This window comes from Sceloporus undulatus, chromosome 2 (assembly GCF_019175285.1).
Source record: "Sceloporus undulatus isolate JIND9_A2432 ecotype Alabama chromosome 2, SceUnd_v1.1, whole genome shotgun sequence".
NCBI classification, from domain to species: Eukaryota; Metazoa; Chordata; class Lepidosauria; order Squamata; family Phrynosomatidae; genus Sceloporus; species Sceloporus undulatus.
Window position 1 is genome coordinate 294,914,452 of NC_056523.1, and position 18,636 is coordinate 294,933,087.

General features: G+C 36.7%; 1 protein-coding gene across 1 annotated transcript in view; it reads right to left on the reverse strand.

Annotated features, from left to right (window-relative positions):
* The window catches only part of ERBIN (erbb2 interacting protein), a 118,758-nt gene that overhangs the window by 74,988 nt on the left and 25,134 nt on the right, over positions 1 to 18,636 (reverse strand). Inside the window, 2 exon segments of the mRNA XM_042449456.1 lie at positions 75 to 272; positions 2,107 to 2,163. Of these exon segments, the coding sequence (XP_042305390.1) occupies positions 75 to 263 (189 nt within the window). The 5' untranslated portion in view covers positions 264 to 272; positions 2,107 to 2,163.

Consider the following 18,636-nt stretch of genomic DNA (forward strand, 5'->3'; position numbering starts at 1 on the left):
AGTGTTCCCCCTCTCTCTCTTACACAGACAATCTCTCTCTCACACACACACACACAAATTAAAACCCAGCATACCTTTGGAAGCTCTTCAATTTGATTAGCATCTAGATAGAGTTCCTCCAGAGTCTTTTCAAAAGTAAAAATTTCCTTAGGCACCTGTTCCAGGCTGCAGTGAGAATAATCAAGTGCAGTAACAGTTTCCTCTTCACCACGTAAACAGCGGCATGGCACCAACCTCACAAACAAGTTCCTCTTTGTTGTCATTTTCAGGCACTGTTATGGAATGAGAGAAAAACAGCTTGTTAAAAAACAGTAACAGGCTCAGGAAGTTGCACAAAATATTTGTGCCATGTCCATTAGCAAGCACAAGAAATGTATTTAAAGAAAAGAGTGGAAGTATGTGAAAGTTCACCAAATCTCAAAGTGTATTCTGAGTTTACTCATACTTTTTCCTGAATGAAACTATCCCTCAGCAGAAAAGACCTTTCATGTAACTGCTGTACTCTTTCAACTGAGACAAACAGAAACCAACCAGCCAACTATGCTTTTACTCAGGGTGAAAATAATTTGAATGTTAAGAGCATAGCTACTTAACCTAGTTTCCATGTACATATCTTGGTTTATTAAAGAGAAAAAAGATGGGACTTGTACTTGGACACTCCATTCTCCCTCTCTTTAGACCTGTGAGTTGTGATCCCTTTCGGAGTCGAATGACTCTTTCACAGGGGTCGCCTAAGATCATCAGAAAACAGAAATTTCCAATGATCTTAGGAACTGAGACCGTTAGTTTGGGATCACCACAACATGAGGATCTGTATTAAAGGGTTGTGGCATTAGGAAAGTTGAGAACCATTGCTTTAGACAATGCTACAGTTCATATTTGTTGGGTTGATTATCCATAGCTTCCCATTCTGTATAAACTGTGATATTATGGTTATTAGGATCAAATCAAGAAAAGGTTTTAGACCAACTTCAAGCTCTGGTTTAAGATTCAAGTTTTCTGGGTTACTACTAGTCCTAGGTGTTCATTAAGTGGGTATAACATAATCTATGGTTACTTAACCGAGGAAGTATTGCATTTTTGTGCACTTAAAAGGGAGAAGAAAAGGTGCAGTTAAGGACAGTACACTCATGCATAGGTGAGTGTAAGAAGCCAAAATACACACATCCAAACCATTCTTAACTATGAATAACACAAAATTTAAATTAGATGGGCAATGTATCCATGTATTATGGCTCACCTAGATCACAGTTTTGTTTTAGAGTAGGGTAACAGCAAAATTAATTTTGTTAATGACACAGCTTGAAGATTTACAACTCTTCTCAGTTTTTGAATACAAACCATCAATTTGTGTTTTTTTAAATTGTGTTTTTAACAGATATTTTAATTGTAACATGTTTAATCCTGTTTTAAGGGGGGGGGGAATTTGGGACATAATTTTGTAAATGTGGATATTTTAATATGCTGTGAGCCGCTTTGATTGTCTCGTCACAGAAAAGCGGGATAAAAATAAAAGTTTTATTTTATTTTATTTATTAACATTGAAAATCATTACAGTATATTTTACAACTGTGGACCTGTAGTAGCCAAACATTACAGCACTGGAAAGCAGAGAGCTATCCACACGTAGAAACTTGGGGAAGAGACCCAAGGTCATCAAGGGATGTGTGATAATTAATACCAATGAAAGGCTAGAATTATAATTAATAATACTCCTAAAATTATTGCAAAAACGTAGGCTCCCCTACTTGTGTTGATAGCTCAGCTCACCTCTCTTCCTTTTATTTTTTCTTTCTGCTGTGTTTGTTGATTGATAATCTTGAGGTAATGCTTAGGGTAATGGAAACCATGAGGTTGAGGGAGGCTAACTGATTTTTGAAAACAAAGTACTGTTAACATTTGACATGCACAATGGGATACCAAAAGGAACAAATAGGGTTTTTTATTTCTTGGTTGTTTTTTATAGCTATATGTACATTAAAAGAAATCCTAACACTTTAATTAACATCTAAAACTATTCCAATTATTCCAGCAAAAAAGAAATAAAGCCCAGTGATTGAAACTTAAATTTTAAATAATTTGATGAGTTAAATGGCCAGTACTTACCACTGGGTTACGTTTTTCTCCCTGCTACTTCTTCCCTGAGCTTTCAAAGCCAACATTCTGTGAAAAGGAAAATAATAATATTCATCAAAACTATGAATTATGTAAAACAGCACCTGTTTTCCCATTCATTTTTGTACATAAAAGTGTTTATTTAGAACTGAAGCTATTTCATAGGAACTTTTAGATGACACTATGCTTTCCTGTTAGCTTTGGAGAACAACATTGTCTTGAAAAAGTTAGTCAAATGTTTTAGTGAATTGATGATGATGATGATGATGATGATGATTATTATTATTATTATTGCTCTCATTTATACATATAAATTTGCATTGTTATATATTGCTTATATTTACATCTTCATTTCTGTCTTTGAAATTCCCTTAACAATGTATTTCTACTATATCCTGTATGATTTTTAAATTATATACCATTCCCTCACCTTCATTTTGTCATATTGATTCAATTCGTTTGGTTCTTGCTTGAGCCTAGTTGGTTCAACATTCTTTCTTTATAAAGTTTCTTTTATTTCATTTATCCATGTGTCACTCATACTAGTTTTAAATAAATGTTGTCTGTACATCTTAATTCATGTCTTTCTACCTTTTAGTTACATGTTAAATAATATTTTGATTTGAGGTTCTGTCCTTTTATCGGTGCGATTAAATACATGTGAAGTTTTTGAACAGAGATAATTTTAATTTAATTCAACCTCTTATAGAAAAAGATGAGATTCTGCAATTCCTATTCTTTTTCTTCTTTACAATATATCTGATCAATGTCTTTATAGCAGCAACCTTTGATGGTGTCTAGCCCTTAATAATTTATATCATATATATAATTCTTTATATTGTATTATTTAAGACCATCAGTTTTTACAAAATTTATTAAGACGTTCCCGGTCCTTATTCCATCCTTCTTTCCAATTTCCGTTTATTAGCATAGTCAATCTATCTAGGTCTATCATATCAAGACTTTTCCTTAGCCATTCATCTAGAGTTGGTATTTCTTTTTGTTTCCATTTCTTTGCATACATTCATCTTGCTGCTTAATCATACATTTTACATATTTTCTTTCTTCTCTAATATTTAGCAGAAAACTTTCCAGCTTGAACTTGATTTGAATTTGTAATATTGTTTGCATTGTACTGTGTATATTCTTCCAAAATGTATTTGCTAAAGGGCATGTCCACAAAATATGAAAAGTGTTCCCTCCTGTCTGTTACACTTCCAACATTTGCTTTTTCCAACTTTTTAAAATTTTAGCCAGTTGATTTAATAATACCACCGGTGTAGCATCTTATAATAATTTTCTTTTATATCCATAGAGAGTGCAAATCTAAGATCTTGGCCCCATGCCTTTTCCCATTTTTCCAAACTGATTGTATGGCCTATATTTTTGGCCCATTTGATAGTACTTTCTTTTATAGTTTCATGTTTTCAGGAAGAGCTTATATAATTTTGAAATTGTAGACTTCTCTGATTTTATTAAGATTTTATCTAGTTCATTCTCTTTTTTGTTGAAGCTTTCTAATTTTTTGTCTATTTTAAATCTTTCACAGATCTGTCAATAAGGAAACCAGGGACATATAAAACCATCATTATCTAATTCCTTGTTTGTCTTTAAAGTTGGTTTCATTCCATCCCATTTGATTATATTTTTGTATTTTAGTATTGGCTTTTTCAATTTTCTTGTTAATCCAATGTTCCATGCTTCTTGAGGGTAAGTGAAGCCAGGCTGGTAGTTGGTTGTAAAATTTGAATTTAATTTTGTTCCAAATTGTTAGTAGGGATCTTCTGACTATATGATCCTTGAATTCTTTATTTACTTCAGTTCTTCTGTACCATAGATATCCATGCCAGCCATATATTTTACTAAAGCCTTCTAGATCAATATTTTATTATCATTTAACTTAATCCATAATAATATAATATAATAATAAAACTGGCCAAGGCAAGGAGGGCCAGGAAGGCAGAGGCAAGAGGGAGACAGAGGTAGGTAGGGCTGTGTTGTTACTGCTTGAGCTGGTGGGAGGGTTGCAGCTTTCTCTCTTCTCCTCTCCATCTTACTTCTCTCTTTCACCTTCCACTTTTCAGTGTGAGGTTAAGCCTGACAAGTATTTAGGGAGGTGAAAATGGAGAGTTAGAGGCCCCAGGGAAGGTACCACCCACAGGGCAGTTACCCACAGGGCAGTTACCCACAGGGCAGAAAGGGTAATAGAAACTGTAAATGCCCATCGTCCCAACCAGTCCCCTATTTGGTTGCACAAAGACATATGAAGCTGGAGGTGCTGCCACCTCTCCTCTCCCCCACATTCCTTCTCATCATATTCTTCCTTCTCCTTCCATTCCAGGGCTTTCCAGCCTTCCACCTGAGGGTTCATAACATTTCTTCAAGCCTTTGTAGATCTGTTGTGTGAAGGTCATAGCCCCCCTGAGGGTCTGTGGATCACTGGCGTAGGGCATTTTCCTTTTTACCTATGCTCCACTGGAAACTGAAGACATTATTCTTTTAAAACCAAACATCCACATACAAAGTAGGATCCAATAATGAAACCAACAATCCAAGCAAAAATGGAACCACTGAAAACCACTGCATACCAAACTCAAGAAGGATACAGTCAGTGCTACTGAAAGCTACAGCACTGTCCTTTTCAATATATTTATTTATTTATTTTAATATTTATATCTTGCCCTCTATCCAAGAACATCAAACAAAGATATTGATTGTTATCGTCTATAGAGAAATAGAGATATATATTAGAGGCTGGCTGGCAACAGAAAAAAAAACATTCGAGCTCAGTAGTGAGATTAATGACTAATTCCATTACAGATAGAGGATTTGTTGTAACACCATTAAGAGATCAAAATGAGAGAGCTTGATAATGTCACAGATAAAATAATTCCACAATCTGGTTTCATATGCATGGATCATGCAGTGCCTTCTCTTCTATTTTTAAATAGGATAAAACAGAGAAAACCAAGGAATATTTATGACTGACACTGGCCTAGTTGGAGGGGCTGAACCCATGTTGAGGCTACACAACTTCAGATTCCAGTTGCAGATGCATAGAGCCGAATGCTCTCCATGGGAATGAAAGGCAGGTGTTACTACATTTATAATAATTAACAAATCACTGAGAGAACCCTTTTTGCTATTATTTTATCTTCTATACGGAGCCTCAATCTGCACTAATATAGTCCAGAAGCACATGTACTTCCCCAACTGAAAATAAGTCCATATTGTGATAATGCATTCATTAAACCAAGCAAAAATATATCAAAGTTCCTTCATCAGGAAACAGGTTTTGTTTTTTTTAAATGTGGAGGGTGGGATAGGGGATTGACAGTGTTAGGTTCACAAAGGGTGCATCCACACTGCAGAATTAAAGTAGTTTGACTCCATGCTACAGAATGCTGGGATTTGTTGTTCAGTGAGGCACCAGAACTCTGACAGGTCAGGCTGACAACCTCACCACACTACAAATCCCAGGATCCTGTAGGAGAGAGTCAAAGCAGTTAAAGTGGTATCAAGCTGCTTTAATTCTGCAATGTGGATACAACCATAGTCCAAGTCTTCAGATAATATGAGAGGAAAGATATATATGGACTATCAAATCAGGCTCCACAGGCCATACCTCCAAGGACAAGCAATGTCCTTGTATTGTTAACGGGGACAGCAACACTTTATTTTATATAATTCTACTATAGCACAATCTACACATCACCATAAATTATATGAAATACACAGTAACTACATTCAGTAAACAAGAAGTTCTATAATGTAACCATCAGGCACAACCTTTGAACAGAAAATATACAATGAATTATAACAGATCTTGAGATATTATTCAGACATCCCACATTGTTCCAGTATCTGTTTCATCATACCAATAATAATAATATTCTTTCCCATCAATATATCCCAAAAAAAACCTCCAAGATGAAAGCAAAAGCATCACTTATCTCAGCCACCCATGAGCATTTTGGATTTCTGATTCAGTTTGTATGTATGCATGATATAATTTTTAGATATAAGAATACAATTTAAGAGTGAACAAAAGTATTCTGATAGAAAACATATATATCTATCGATCGATCGATCGATCGATAGATATAGATAAAATTCTACTTTAATGTGTAATAGTGATGTGGGTTTCTGGAAAAAGCTCTGAATAACATTCTCAGCTTTAGCACATTTGGTTTAAATGTTATATTCAAACACATTCAACATTTTATGTAGAAAATTATTTTATTAGAATATTTGTAATAATGCAAAGAGAACAGCATATACTTCCCTTATATTTAACAAAAAATGACCACACCAGAAAGAACACTATTTTGGGGACACATACCTAAAGAGAGGTATACATGATATATCTTATATGAACAATATAACTATAGTTCCTTCAGATGCAATCACTCAATCTCTTATCAGTTTCAAGAAAAATCAGAGAAAAATCTGATTCTGTAGAACTAGTAGGAACTTTCTATTTCACTGAAGGACTGACTGTAGTAGAACAACACAGACAACTAAGGACAGATGTAGATATATCTGTATCTATAGATTTTCCACAGAAAAGTAAAGCATCCTGCAAAATTTTCCATCCCATACCCTGATGTATACAGAGCCAAGTGCAAGAGACAATATGTTGTATTTGAAGTACTGAAGCTGTTCATCACCCTTAAAGACCACTCAAATTAGTCTACGTTGGTCATATTTCAGTGCTCCCTGAAGTAAAGGGTATTTCCCACAAAGCTACCAGAACTGAAGCTGTTTTGTGTAGATTTCAGAAAGTGTGAGGGTTTTACAAAGCTTTTGGTATTTAAGGTTTTGTGTTTATAAAAATCCTCTAGGGTAGGGGAGGAACTAATAGATCTATCTTCGCATTTTATCAGAGGGGTCTCCAATGGCTGCTGCTTTGGAGAGGGGCTCCAAATTTGACCAGACTCCATTCCAACTTGTTTCACATTTGTGAGGAGAGAAAGAAACTAGCCAGGCAGCAACATATGTGTATGTGCCTTCAAGCCACCTGTCAGCCTATGGCAACCCCATGAATTTCCTAGGGTTTTCTTAGACAAGAATACTCAGAGGTGGTTTGGTCTTCTGAAATATAGCCAACAGCACCTGGCATTCATTGGCAGTCTTCCATCCAAACACTAATTAGGGCTAACCTTGCTTAGTTTCCAAAATCTGACAGGATCTGATGCCTTTAGGGTATTTCGGCCTCAGATAGCAATACCTGGTAATAATACTTGTATTTATTCTCCCTCTGCAGGACTAGTATTGCAGTGCAGAACTATAGGCAAATCAAGAAAAGCTTGATGAAAAGAATATATGGAGGAGTACACAAGGCTGGAACACTACCACACTGATCTTTTTAAAAGCTCAAATTAATATTTCCAGCACGTAGTCCCTCCACTTATCCTTCTGAGGCTTTTCAACCTTCCTATCTCTATATGTACCATTTTCACACAAAACATCCAAAGAACTATGGAGAAAGACACAGGGCAGCTTCACATCCCATTCCAATCACTTTATCCCCTCCATCCCAGTCTGAAGTGAGACATTTTTGCATAATGTTATCAGAGTATGAATTTAATTTTGTGCACGATGCACTCAGTACTTTTACAAATTTTTCGTATTCCAATTCACAAAGAGGAAATACAGATTAATGGAAGATTTTCTTAAACCCCGACAGTATATTTCTGGACATTGTTTACCAGAGTAAACTCTGAAGAAACTTGCCAAAAAAATCTCTGAGATAGGGTCATCATAACACCTATTTTAAAAGATCTCCACTGGCTACCCATTCGCTTCCGAGCTCAATACAAGGTGTTGGTTTTGACCTATAAAGCCCTAAATGGCTTGGGCCCAGGGTACTTGGAGGACCGTCTCTCCCCATACAATCCGCCCCGCACACTCAGAACATCTGGGACCAATTTGTTAGAGGTCCCTAAATCCCATTTGGTGAGGACCTCACAGAGGGCTTTTACTATCGCCGCCCCCTCATTGTGGAATAAGCTCCCTATAGAGCTCCGTTCCTCTGCATCTTTAGTTTCTTTTAAGAAACAATTAAAAACGCATCTATTCCAGCTGGCTTTTTCATTCTAGGTAATAGTGTTCTTTCTCTGCTCCTTGTTGTTGTTTTTCGACCCCGGATTAGTGCAATATATTGTCTTTTTCTTGCCCCTAGTGAATTGTGATTTGTATAGATTCCCGTTCCTACCCCTAGTAATGATGTTTTTAAACTTTTTATATTGTGATGTTTTATCTGTATTTTATTGTTTCTTGTCTTGTAAGCCGCCTTGATCATGCAATTGGAAAGGCGGGATATAAATAAAAATTATTATTATTATTATAAATCAGAAATGACTTGAAGGCACACAAGAACAACAACAAAAGTAACAATAACCTAGTGCCTTCGTAATGAAAATGTATACAATATTTTGTACAAATAGTTTAATGAGAGTATCTGTGCCACCATTTAAGATTATAGTTTCAAGTATCAAGGCTATTTGAAGCTAGTCTAATAAGTTAATGTAAATAAGGATTTCTATCTCTTCCACTACAGCACTATGAATGTTGTTGTTGTTGTTGCTGTTGCTTTTTTGAAAGCCATCAAATACCTAACCCCCCGCCAAAAAAACAAACAAACAAACAAACAGAAAATTAATCGGACTGGATCTCCCAGCCACTGAAACTACTTTTTTCTAACGGGGTATCCCAACTTAGAAAAGATCACTGCCATTTTCCTATTCAAGAACATATGGCTATGTGCAGATGTTAATTTGAACACCACTCATGATCTCAGCATGGTTAAAAATGGTGGTGTTTAATGTCAGAACAGTGTTTCAGTGTGCTGGAACGCAGTCTTATTAAAATAAGTAGTTTGAGAAAACAAGGCTCTGCAAGTATAAGCTTCCATTCCTAACCTCTCACCAAGATAACAACAACAATGACATTTTTTTTTACCAGCCTCTCCCCAAGGCAGGATACAACATAGATTAATACACATAAAACCCTTTAAACACATTACGTTAAAACACATAAACATAGGGCATATTAAAATCATCCAACATAAAATTAAAAGCATACCAATTTAAAATTCATAGTTTAAAATCAACGAGGTAGGCCTTCTGGAAGACATAGGTCAATACTGTTTTAAATTCAGTTTAAAGAAGCCATTTTAGACTAGCAACACAAGTAAAAACAATTAAATAACACCATACAAATTTAAATTATAGATTTTTTTTATAAAGAAGTGGCATTTTTACAGCCACCAAAGCAAAATAAAATGTTAACTGGCATCCATTACTAGCCTATAAACTGAAGTTTTCATCCTATTTTCAAATTTAATATGCAGATTCCTTAGACTCAAACGTGTATTACCCGTCTAGATTAAAATTCACCATAGAAGATGTTTGCTATACTGCTTATAAACAAAAAACAAGCTAAAATATGAGAACAAATTGTACTCTCTGTGATCAGTTTTTATTCAGTGGCTTAATTCTGATATTGTATCAAATGCCATGGCTTGGAGGATCGGATACAGGTCACGGGGAAGCAGTTCCTCATCTCTTGCATGCCTAATCCTTTCTCCCTTTCATGGTTTTCTTTAGATGTAAATTTAGTGTGATATCCAAGTAGGGTAAACTGGGTACTACCAATCTTCAAAGGATGATGTGTAGTGACTTTGCAAGCTACTGTTTGGTCATTAATACTACTCATGCTGTGCTCAGTAGACATTGTAGCAATATGTGGGTAGAAGAAACCAGACAGAGAACCAACAGAACACTCTACACTCTCAAAAACAAGGTGGAAAATCATCTACATGGAGCAATGAGTGTAAAAACACAAAAGGGAAAGCTTTTGATCACAAACTCTGAGGCTCCCTGGAAATCTCTCCTGGAGATGAAAGATGCAATACAACATGGAAAAGAAGGTGAGATATTACCTCTAATTCAACACTTCAGAATTGTTTTTAAACTTTCATTTTTAGTTTGTGTGCTTCCACAGCTTATACTTCCTAACAGCCAATTAAATTTAATGGATTATTATATAACTACTTTAAACTAAAAACAGGCACTTGCTTTTTCTTTAAGAGTGCTTCACAGTATAAAATGTTAGAATACTTATTGGACTATGTGCTTCTCTCTGAGCACTCGGATGTGTCAAATCTTCAAAACCATAACATAAAACTTCACAAATTTCATCTCATTGAAATCACCTTCAGATTGCAGTTTTATACATACTGGGAGTAAATCCCATTGAACATATTGGGACTTACTTTGCACACTGCATAGCTTGGAAGTTCAAAGCCTGGAAAGAACAGCCAACTAAAAGAAGTAGAACTCTTAAAATCTTTTTGAAATATTTAGCAACTATAATGTCAAGGTACATCCTGAGACCCACCCAGTGCCTTACTAACTACATTCCATTTCCTGAGTTTTCATAACTATTTCCTTTCTATTATTTAAAAACTGGTTTTATTAGTCTGTTTGTTTTATGATTATAATGCTATTTAGGACAACATACTAGAGCCTCAATTAAACAGCTGCAGCACATGCTCAGAGCACAACTCCTTGTGGTTCATCTCGACACACAGTTCTTTGCAAAGTGAGAAGTATGCCCAGGTCAATCATTCCTGCAATGTTTGGGTGCATATAATGTTCATGCACACACAGAGGGAAGAAGGAGACAGAGAGAGCTTTTTTTAAACTCTACTATGTTGTGCACTACTTAATTTTCCCTGTTCATGGTAACCACAAATTCAGCTTCCTAAATAATACTTTAATGTAATATTGACAAAGTGATTTGTTTCGCAAAAAAATACAAATAAAAAGGACTGAACAGAAATCTAACTTGCATGTTAATCTATGTTCCAGGCAAAAGTAAACGTAGTAACAATATTTCATAATGAAGAAAATAAGACTTTTAATAACAAAGCTGCACATTGAACAGGAAACTGCAATGTCTCTAGTCAAATATGTTGCTGCATGAACAATGGAAAGAAAAGATGCCACACAAAGCACTGGGAACAACAGAAATAGGATTCAATATTGATTGATTTTATGTATTATTTTTTCCCACAAAAAAGTGCACAAAGCCTTTCATTTTAAAAGTAAAATATTCATATGCTCTAACCTGATAAAATACTCATATGCCCTAATCCTGCTCTAGTTAGGATTCCTAAACCAGAATAAAACACAGCAATTAGTTACTGTTGTTGTTAACTGCCCTCAAATCGACTTTAGGGCAACCCTATGAATGAGAGACCTTCCAAGTCACCTTTTCATCAACAACCTTGTTCAGGTCTTGCAGACTCAGGGCTGCAGACTCTTTGGTTGTGTCTATCCATCTGGAATGCAGTCTTCCTCTTTTCCTACTGCCTTCTACCTTACAAAGCTTTATTGTCTTTTCTAATGAGTCATGTCTTCTCATTATATGTCAAAAGTATAATAGTCTCAGTTTAGTTATCTTGACTTCTAGAGAGAGTTCAAGCTTAATTTGCTCTAGGACGCATTTATACGGGCAACCAAAATGGTGAAGGGTCTTGAAACCATGCCTTATGAAGAAAGACGTGGGGAGCTGGGTATGTTTAGTCTGGAGAAAAAACTGTTAAGAGGTAATATAATAGTATGATAGATATGACAGCCCCATTTAATTATTTGAAGGGGTGTCACATTGAGCATGGAGCAAGCTTGTTTTCTGCTGCTCCAGAGACTACAACATGGAATGGATGCATGCTACAGGAAAAGAGATTACACCTCAACATTAGGAGGTACTTCCTGACAGTAAGGACTGTTCAACAGTGAAACACACTTCCTCGGAGTGTAGTGGAATCTCCCTCCTTGGAGATCTTTAAACAGAGGCTGGATGGCCATCTGTCAGGAGTGCTTTGATTGTGAGTTCCTGCATGGCAGGGGATTGGACTACATGGCCCTTGTGGTCACTTCTGACTCTATGACTCTATATGTCTGTTTAGCAGTCTAGAGTATCCACAAAATTCTCCTCTAGAACCACATGTAAAATGGGTCGATTTTTCTTCCTATCAGCTTTCTTCACTGTCCAGTTTTCACAACCATACATAAATATTGGAAATATGATGGCATGAACAATCCTAACAATCCTAACTTTAGTCTCCAATGACAGATCTTCAAATACATGAATGCCGAATCCATGGATCTGGAGTACCAACCATAGTTCTCAGCCTCAGAAGGCAGCAAAGGCAAACCACTTCTGAATAAATCTTGCCTAGAAAACACTGGATCGTCTTAGGATCACAATTAGTCAACAGTAACTTGAAGGCACATACCAGCAAGGACCAATACAGTCATCATGTTCATTTATTTTCACCATGCTTTTGTTTCAAATATATTTCACTCTTAAATGAAGCACTGATCATTGAGGCAAGCCTTTACAATTTTAGCATTGATTTCTAGGTCTAACATCAGGGAGAAGGAGGAAGAAGATCAGCAGCATTCATCACTACTGTTTTCCTAAGCTGCTGGTTTGAACTGGTCTCAGTGTCAATTCACACTTTATCTATATACTGGTGCTGACTGCATGAACAGAGAAAGAAAACATCTATATGAATTTGCAACAGCACAAATTGGTGAGACAAAGTGTTAACAGACCATCAAGCCTCACGATATAGCTGTGAGGAACAGAGTTGTATTTTGATATTGTGATATAATTTGATCCTCATCATTTCACTGGATGGTTTTCATATATATTACCTGAAGCATACAAACAGCAGGTAAACATACAGGGAGATCTAAACATGGAACTCTTTATTTAAACATTTCTAGAAATAACATTTAACAGTCAAATTTAGACCACTATAAAGTGAAAATTCACTGTTAGAATAATGCATGCAAGCAAAAGAATCCAGGTTTTATTCTTGGCATCTCCACTCTCAAACTGCAGTAGTGAGAGAAGTTGTTTCTCCACTTAAGCCTTGGAGACCTACTACTAGTTAAAGTGTATATCTGTATATGTGCCTTCAGGTCGCCTGTCAACCTATGACAATCTCATTAATTTCATAGGGTTTTCTTAGGCAAGGAATACTCAAAGACGGTTCTGCCAGTTCCTTCCTCTGAAATATAGCCTACAGCATCAAGTAGTGGTGGTTACCCATCCAAGTGCTAATCAGAGCTGACCCTGCTTAGATTCCAAGACTGGACAAGATTTGATGCTTTCAGGATATTTGGGCCCCTATCAGGCAAAGTAAGTAGCACCAAATTAGACATACTAAAGGTCTAAGCAGTATAAGAAACAAAAGAAGAAATGAAATTTCAAAAAGTGCCCAATATTATTTTGGTTGGTAACAACTCTCTTACAGGCACTTTTTCTTTCGTCAAAGGCAAAATTCTTGTCAAGGCCATGTTGTCAACACTCTTTTGAGGATCTGTCTGTTCTTTTACTGCACTTATTTATATTTAATCCTTCTCTTCTATCCAAAAGTTTAGGGTCTAGTGGACTACCACCACTGAAAAATCCTTATATTGTTTGGTTCACTTATTGAGCCACACTTTTGAAATGGAGAAATCACAAGGAAAGCACGATAGTAAATCCAAGGTTAGGACTGCCCTCTCCTCCTCCACCACCAAAACTGCAGTGGAATATATTCATAGGCATCCACTATAATGCAGCGTCAAGTGATAAACAGATGAACAAGTATTGAAGAATATTCCCAGACAGAAATTACTGTTAACTTCTCCAGTAAACCAGGAACAACCAAGAGCAGCTCAAGTGGTACAACTGACAAGGATATAAAAAACCCTGATCCTAATATTAAGATGTCAGGGGGAGAGAACAACACTTTGTCCTTGAGTTTTCATTTAGGAGGAGGGGGGATGCAGCTACAAGATTCATCATTGTATTTGAGGAAGTGGACTATAATCCACAAAAGCTCATTCTAAAATTATCTCAAAGGTGCAACAGAAGTCCTCCCAATAAACACAGTGATTTCTTTGAAAACAGCCACAGAAAATCTCCTTAATAGTGGCAAAATGTTCTGTAAGAGTTATAACAAAAATCTAGATGTCATAAACTCACATGCGTTTCTCTTTTGAAAGTCTAATCATTTAGATTTAGCTAGTAAACAAATAAAAAAGTAAAAATATATCCAGGGATTAATAGGATTGTATTCCATCTGCTTACAGAAAGATGATAAAGCTATCAGTATTTTTTAAATCACAAAATACAGCATAATCTGCTTAAACTAGAGTCATACATTTAGACTGCAAGGGATGCATTTAAGCAGCCATTCAGTTATTTCTAGCCTGGAAAAAAAAGTGACATCCCCATATTATCCCATAATAGAGTATCATCATGTATCTTCTTGTGGAAGGCAAGTGACAACTATTTAAATGAATTATTTAAATGAAAAGACCAGATATACATTTTAAAAGGAGATGTATATTGTATACACCCAACTACACTGAATAGTTACTATGACACCATGGCTTTTAAAAACCTTATCACAGTACAAACAGCAAGTTATACAGAAGGATGATGAGAAGAAGGGAACTGCTTAGTCTTATTCCAAACGTATGGTAGACCCTGCAAGTGGACTATTCTGCCCAAATCTGGAATGGACTGTGGAATCAAAAATCTATTGTAATCACTCATTAAAAACATTTATGGGATGGTGGCAAAGGAAAGACATGCCTTGCAGAGGCTAACTCAATAAAAGAATATCCCAAGCACATGTTGCCTTGCTTGATATGTTCCAAAACGGACAATGAGGTGAGATTTCCTTGTTGAAATCTTCAATCATATATAGCAAGAACTGACCGGAGATTTACAGTACTCCGGTCAAACCATGCCATCTACAGCACTAACCTCAAACTTCCAGAATGCAACAGTTTCTCCAGTCTATTACTGAAAACACTTTTATTCCTCTTGAAGACTGAGGCAAGATTAACTGATGGTGTCCATTCCTAGACCTTAGTATGCATTGAAGGTACTGACAGGTATACAAGAGAATGGTTCCAGAACTGTGAAGTAGCAGCAGAAAGAACTTTTTATGCCTCCATGTGAATACACTGTACTCAGAGGAGACTGTCGCTAAGAGCATGCAAACTTTAGGAGAGTTATTATTATTTTAGGAATACATCAGCTCAGTTCGGCTGAAATTTCAAAATAACAGTGCCATGCACCCTGAACTGAAGGTTGTTCACTTCAAGTAGTTAGTGCATAACTTTTTAAGGAAACACTCATAGATTCATCAGCGCCAGATATAAAACTTATGTCCAGCAATATAGTATCCACATTCACAGTTACATCCCCTGACATCTTCTAAGGCATCCATTCCCTCTCAATTATTATTTTTTAAAAGTAAAAATGAATTTCTTTCTGGTACACGGCTCATTCAAAAACATTATGCTTGACAAGGTTGGAAAAGACTACATTACAGATGGATAGAATCATAGAATCATAGAGTTGGAAGAGACCGCAAGGGCCATCCAGTCCAACCCTCTGCCATGCAGGAAATCTCAATCAAAGCATACCTGACAGATGGCCATCCAGCCTCTGCTTAAAGACCTTCGAAGATGGAGACTCCACCACACTCCGAGGGAGTGTGTTCCACTGTCGAACAGCCCTTACTGTATGGAAGTTCCTCCTAATGTTGAGGTGGAATCTCTTTTCCTGTAGCTTGCATCCATTGCTCCGGGTCCTAGTCTCTGGAGCAGCAGAAAACAAGCTTGCTCCCTCCTCAATATGACATCCCTTCAAATATTTAAACAGGGCTATCATATCACCTCTTAACCTTCTTTTCTCCAGGCTAAATATACCCAGCTCCCTAAGGTGTTCCTCATAGGGCATGGTTTCCAGACCTTTCACCATTTTAGTCGCCCGCCTTTGGACACGCTCCAGTTTCTCAATTTCCTTTTTGAATTGTGGTGCCCAGAACTGGACACAATATTCCAGGTGGGGCCTGACCAGACAAGAATATAGTGGCACTATTACTTCCCTTGATCTAGACACTATACTTCTATTGATGCAGCCTAAAATCACATTGGCCTTATCAGCTGCCGCATCGCACTGTTGACTCATGTTCAACTTGTGGTCTACTTAGACTCCTAGATCCCTTTCACATGTTGTCTCCTTAAGCCAGGTGTCCCCCATCCTATATCTGTGCATTTCATTTTTTCGCCCTAAGTGCAGTACCTTACATTTATCCCTGTTGAAGTTCATTTTGTTAGCTGTGGCCCAGCTTTCTAGTCTATTCAGGTCATTTTGAATTTTGGTCCTGTCTTCTGGAGTATTAGCTATTCCTCCTAATTTGGTGACATCTACAAATGTGATAAGTATTCCCCCGATTCTGTCCTCCAAGTCATTGATAAAGATGTTGAATAGCACTGGGCTCAGGACAGAGCCCTGTGGGACCCCACTGGTCACTTCTCTCCAGGATGAAAAGGAGCCATTGTTGAGCACCCTTTGGGTTTGTCCGGTCAACCAATTACAAATCCACGTAATAGTTGCCTTGTCTAGCCCACATTTTACAAGCTTGTCACATTTTACAAGCTTTTATTGATAGATTCAATAAAAGAGGCCAAGGGCTTGAGTTTGCAGGACTGTTGATAACAGAGTGACTTAGAGTTCATTGTAGATTGAAGGTGACTTGCCAGCAATTAACAACAATAACCTGAGACTGCCTGAATATGTTCATGTAATTGTGCACTCTTTTTTATTTTTAAAGAAATATATTGTATAGGGTGGGTAGGTGTTGAATTGTGGTTTCTGAATGGGCTTTCCAGAACCTGCTGTTTTTATTAACATTCTAATTTGCTCACTGGATCCAGAAGGTTGTTGACCTATCACTGGCTGCAGAAGATTATAGATATAATAAAAATGCAGGTGTGGTCAGCCCTCAGTATCTACAGATTCTACTATTTATGGCTCAAAAATATTTTTAAAATATATAAATTCCAAAAAGCACACTTTAATTTTGTCATTTTATGTAAGGGCCACTATATTACTTCCATTGTTTTTAATGAGACTTGAGCATCCACAGATTTTGTTATCCATGGAGTGGTCCTGGAACCAAACCCCAGTGGTCATCAAGGTCTCACTCTACAACAATTTGGTTGCTGTTGTGTGGCTTCAAGTCATTTTTGACTTATGGAGATCCTCAACACAAGGTTTTCTTGGCAAGGTTTGTTCCAAAGGGGCTTGCCTTTGCCTTCCTATGTGGATGAGGGAATGTAATTTGCCCAGGTCATCCAGTGGGATTCTATGGCCAAGCAGGGATTTGAATCCTTGTCTGTCACTGTCCTAGTCCAACATTCAAACCACTCAACACTCAAAAAGCTGAAATTTTGAATGATAAATTAAAAAAAAGATGGCTCCTGTATGCTAAACATATGCTCTGCCACCGATCCTTGCAGGCCACATATATTATTACAAATGGGGAGGCAGAAAGGATGCAGCAATTCAGGTGTGAAGACAAATTATTCTACTCATAGTTTTAAATTTTTCAGGCTACGACTTCTCCACCCTTGAGTCACTGATAAATCTTTTAGCTATCCATTTATTGGAGACCCAGTGTGGTACAGAGATTTGAATGTTGGACTGAGACACTGGGAGACCAGGGTTTGAATCCCCATTCAGCCATTGGGAGACCTTGGGCATGTCACACTTTCTTAACCTCAGAGGAAGGCCATGGAAGAACCCCTCTGAACAAATCCAATTTTGGGGGGAAATAAATAATTCTGGTGAGAAAACCCTGTGATAGGTTCTCCTTAGGGTTGCCATAAGTTAGAAATGACTTTTGGCAACCCTATACCAATACAATCAACAATCCATTTATTGCTGTAGGTACTGTAGATCAGTACCCTCTGCATGAAAGTCCTGATCAATCTTTAAGGAACAAGGCATTTGAAGAATGAACCAAATGTATGTTTTGGTAGAGATGGAAAGAAAACAGAGAGGCTGATGAGAGACAAACTGAATGTAAGACTGGAAGACAAGATCTCATGCTTTGGCACAGCCTTTCACATCCAGACAGTTGCCAGACATGTTGGACTGACATAATTCCTGGGCAACAATCCTATTACGAACTCTGTAACCCGTGTGTGAGAAATTCTAGGATGAAGAGCAGCAATTTCTAAAAAGACAAAAAGAGCACATTTGAAGGAGGCAATCTCAAAAACGTGCTTCCTAAAGTCAACAGTCACAAGCTGCATGCTATTCTTTGTATGGTCTGGCCAACACTGCTGACTTAAATTGTTAAATAACAATAATTCAGATTAAACCATTTTGATTATGTCTTTGTGTGAGTGAATTGGTTTTTCCTGTTTCTAATACTTAACATTAATAATTTACAAGCTCTTCTTACAACATATGCTTATCAGGACAATCAATTTGCCCTTAGCAAAACACATTTTTAATGTTTCTCACTATAGATCTTGTTTTCTGAAACCCAAGGATTCACTCACATATTATGTATGACATATAATTTTACAGAATATAATAATAATAATAATAATAATAATAATAATAATAATAATAATAATAATA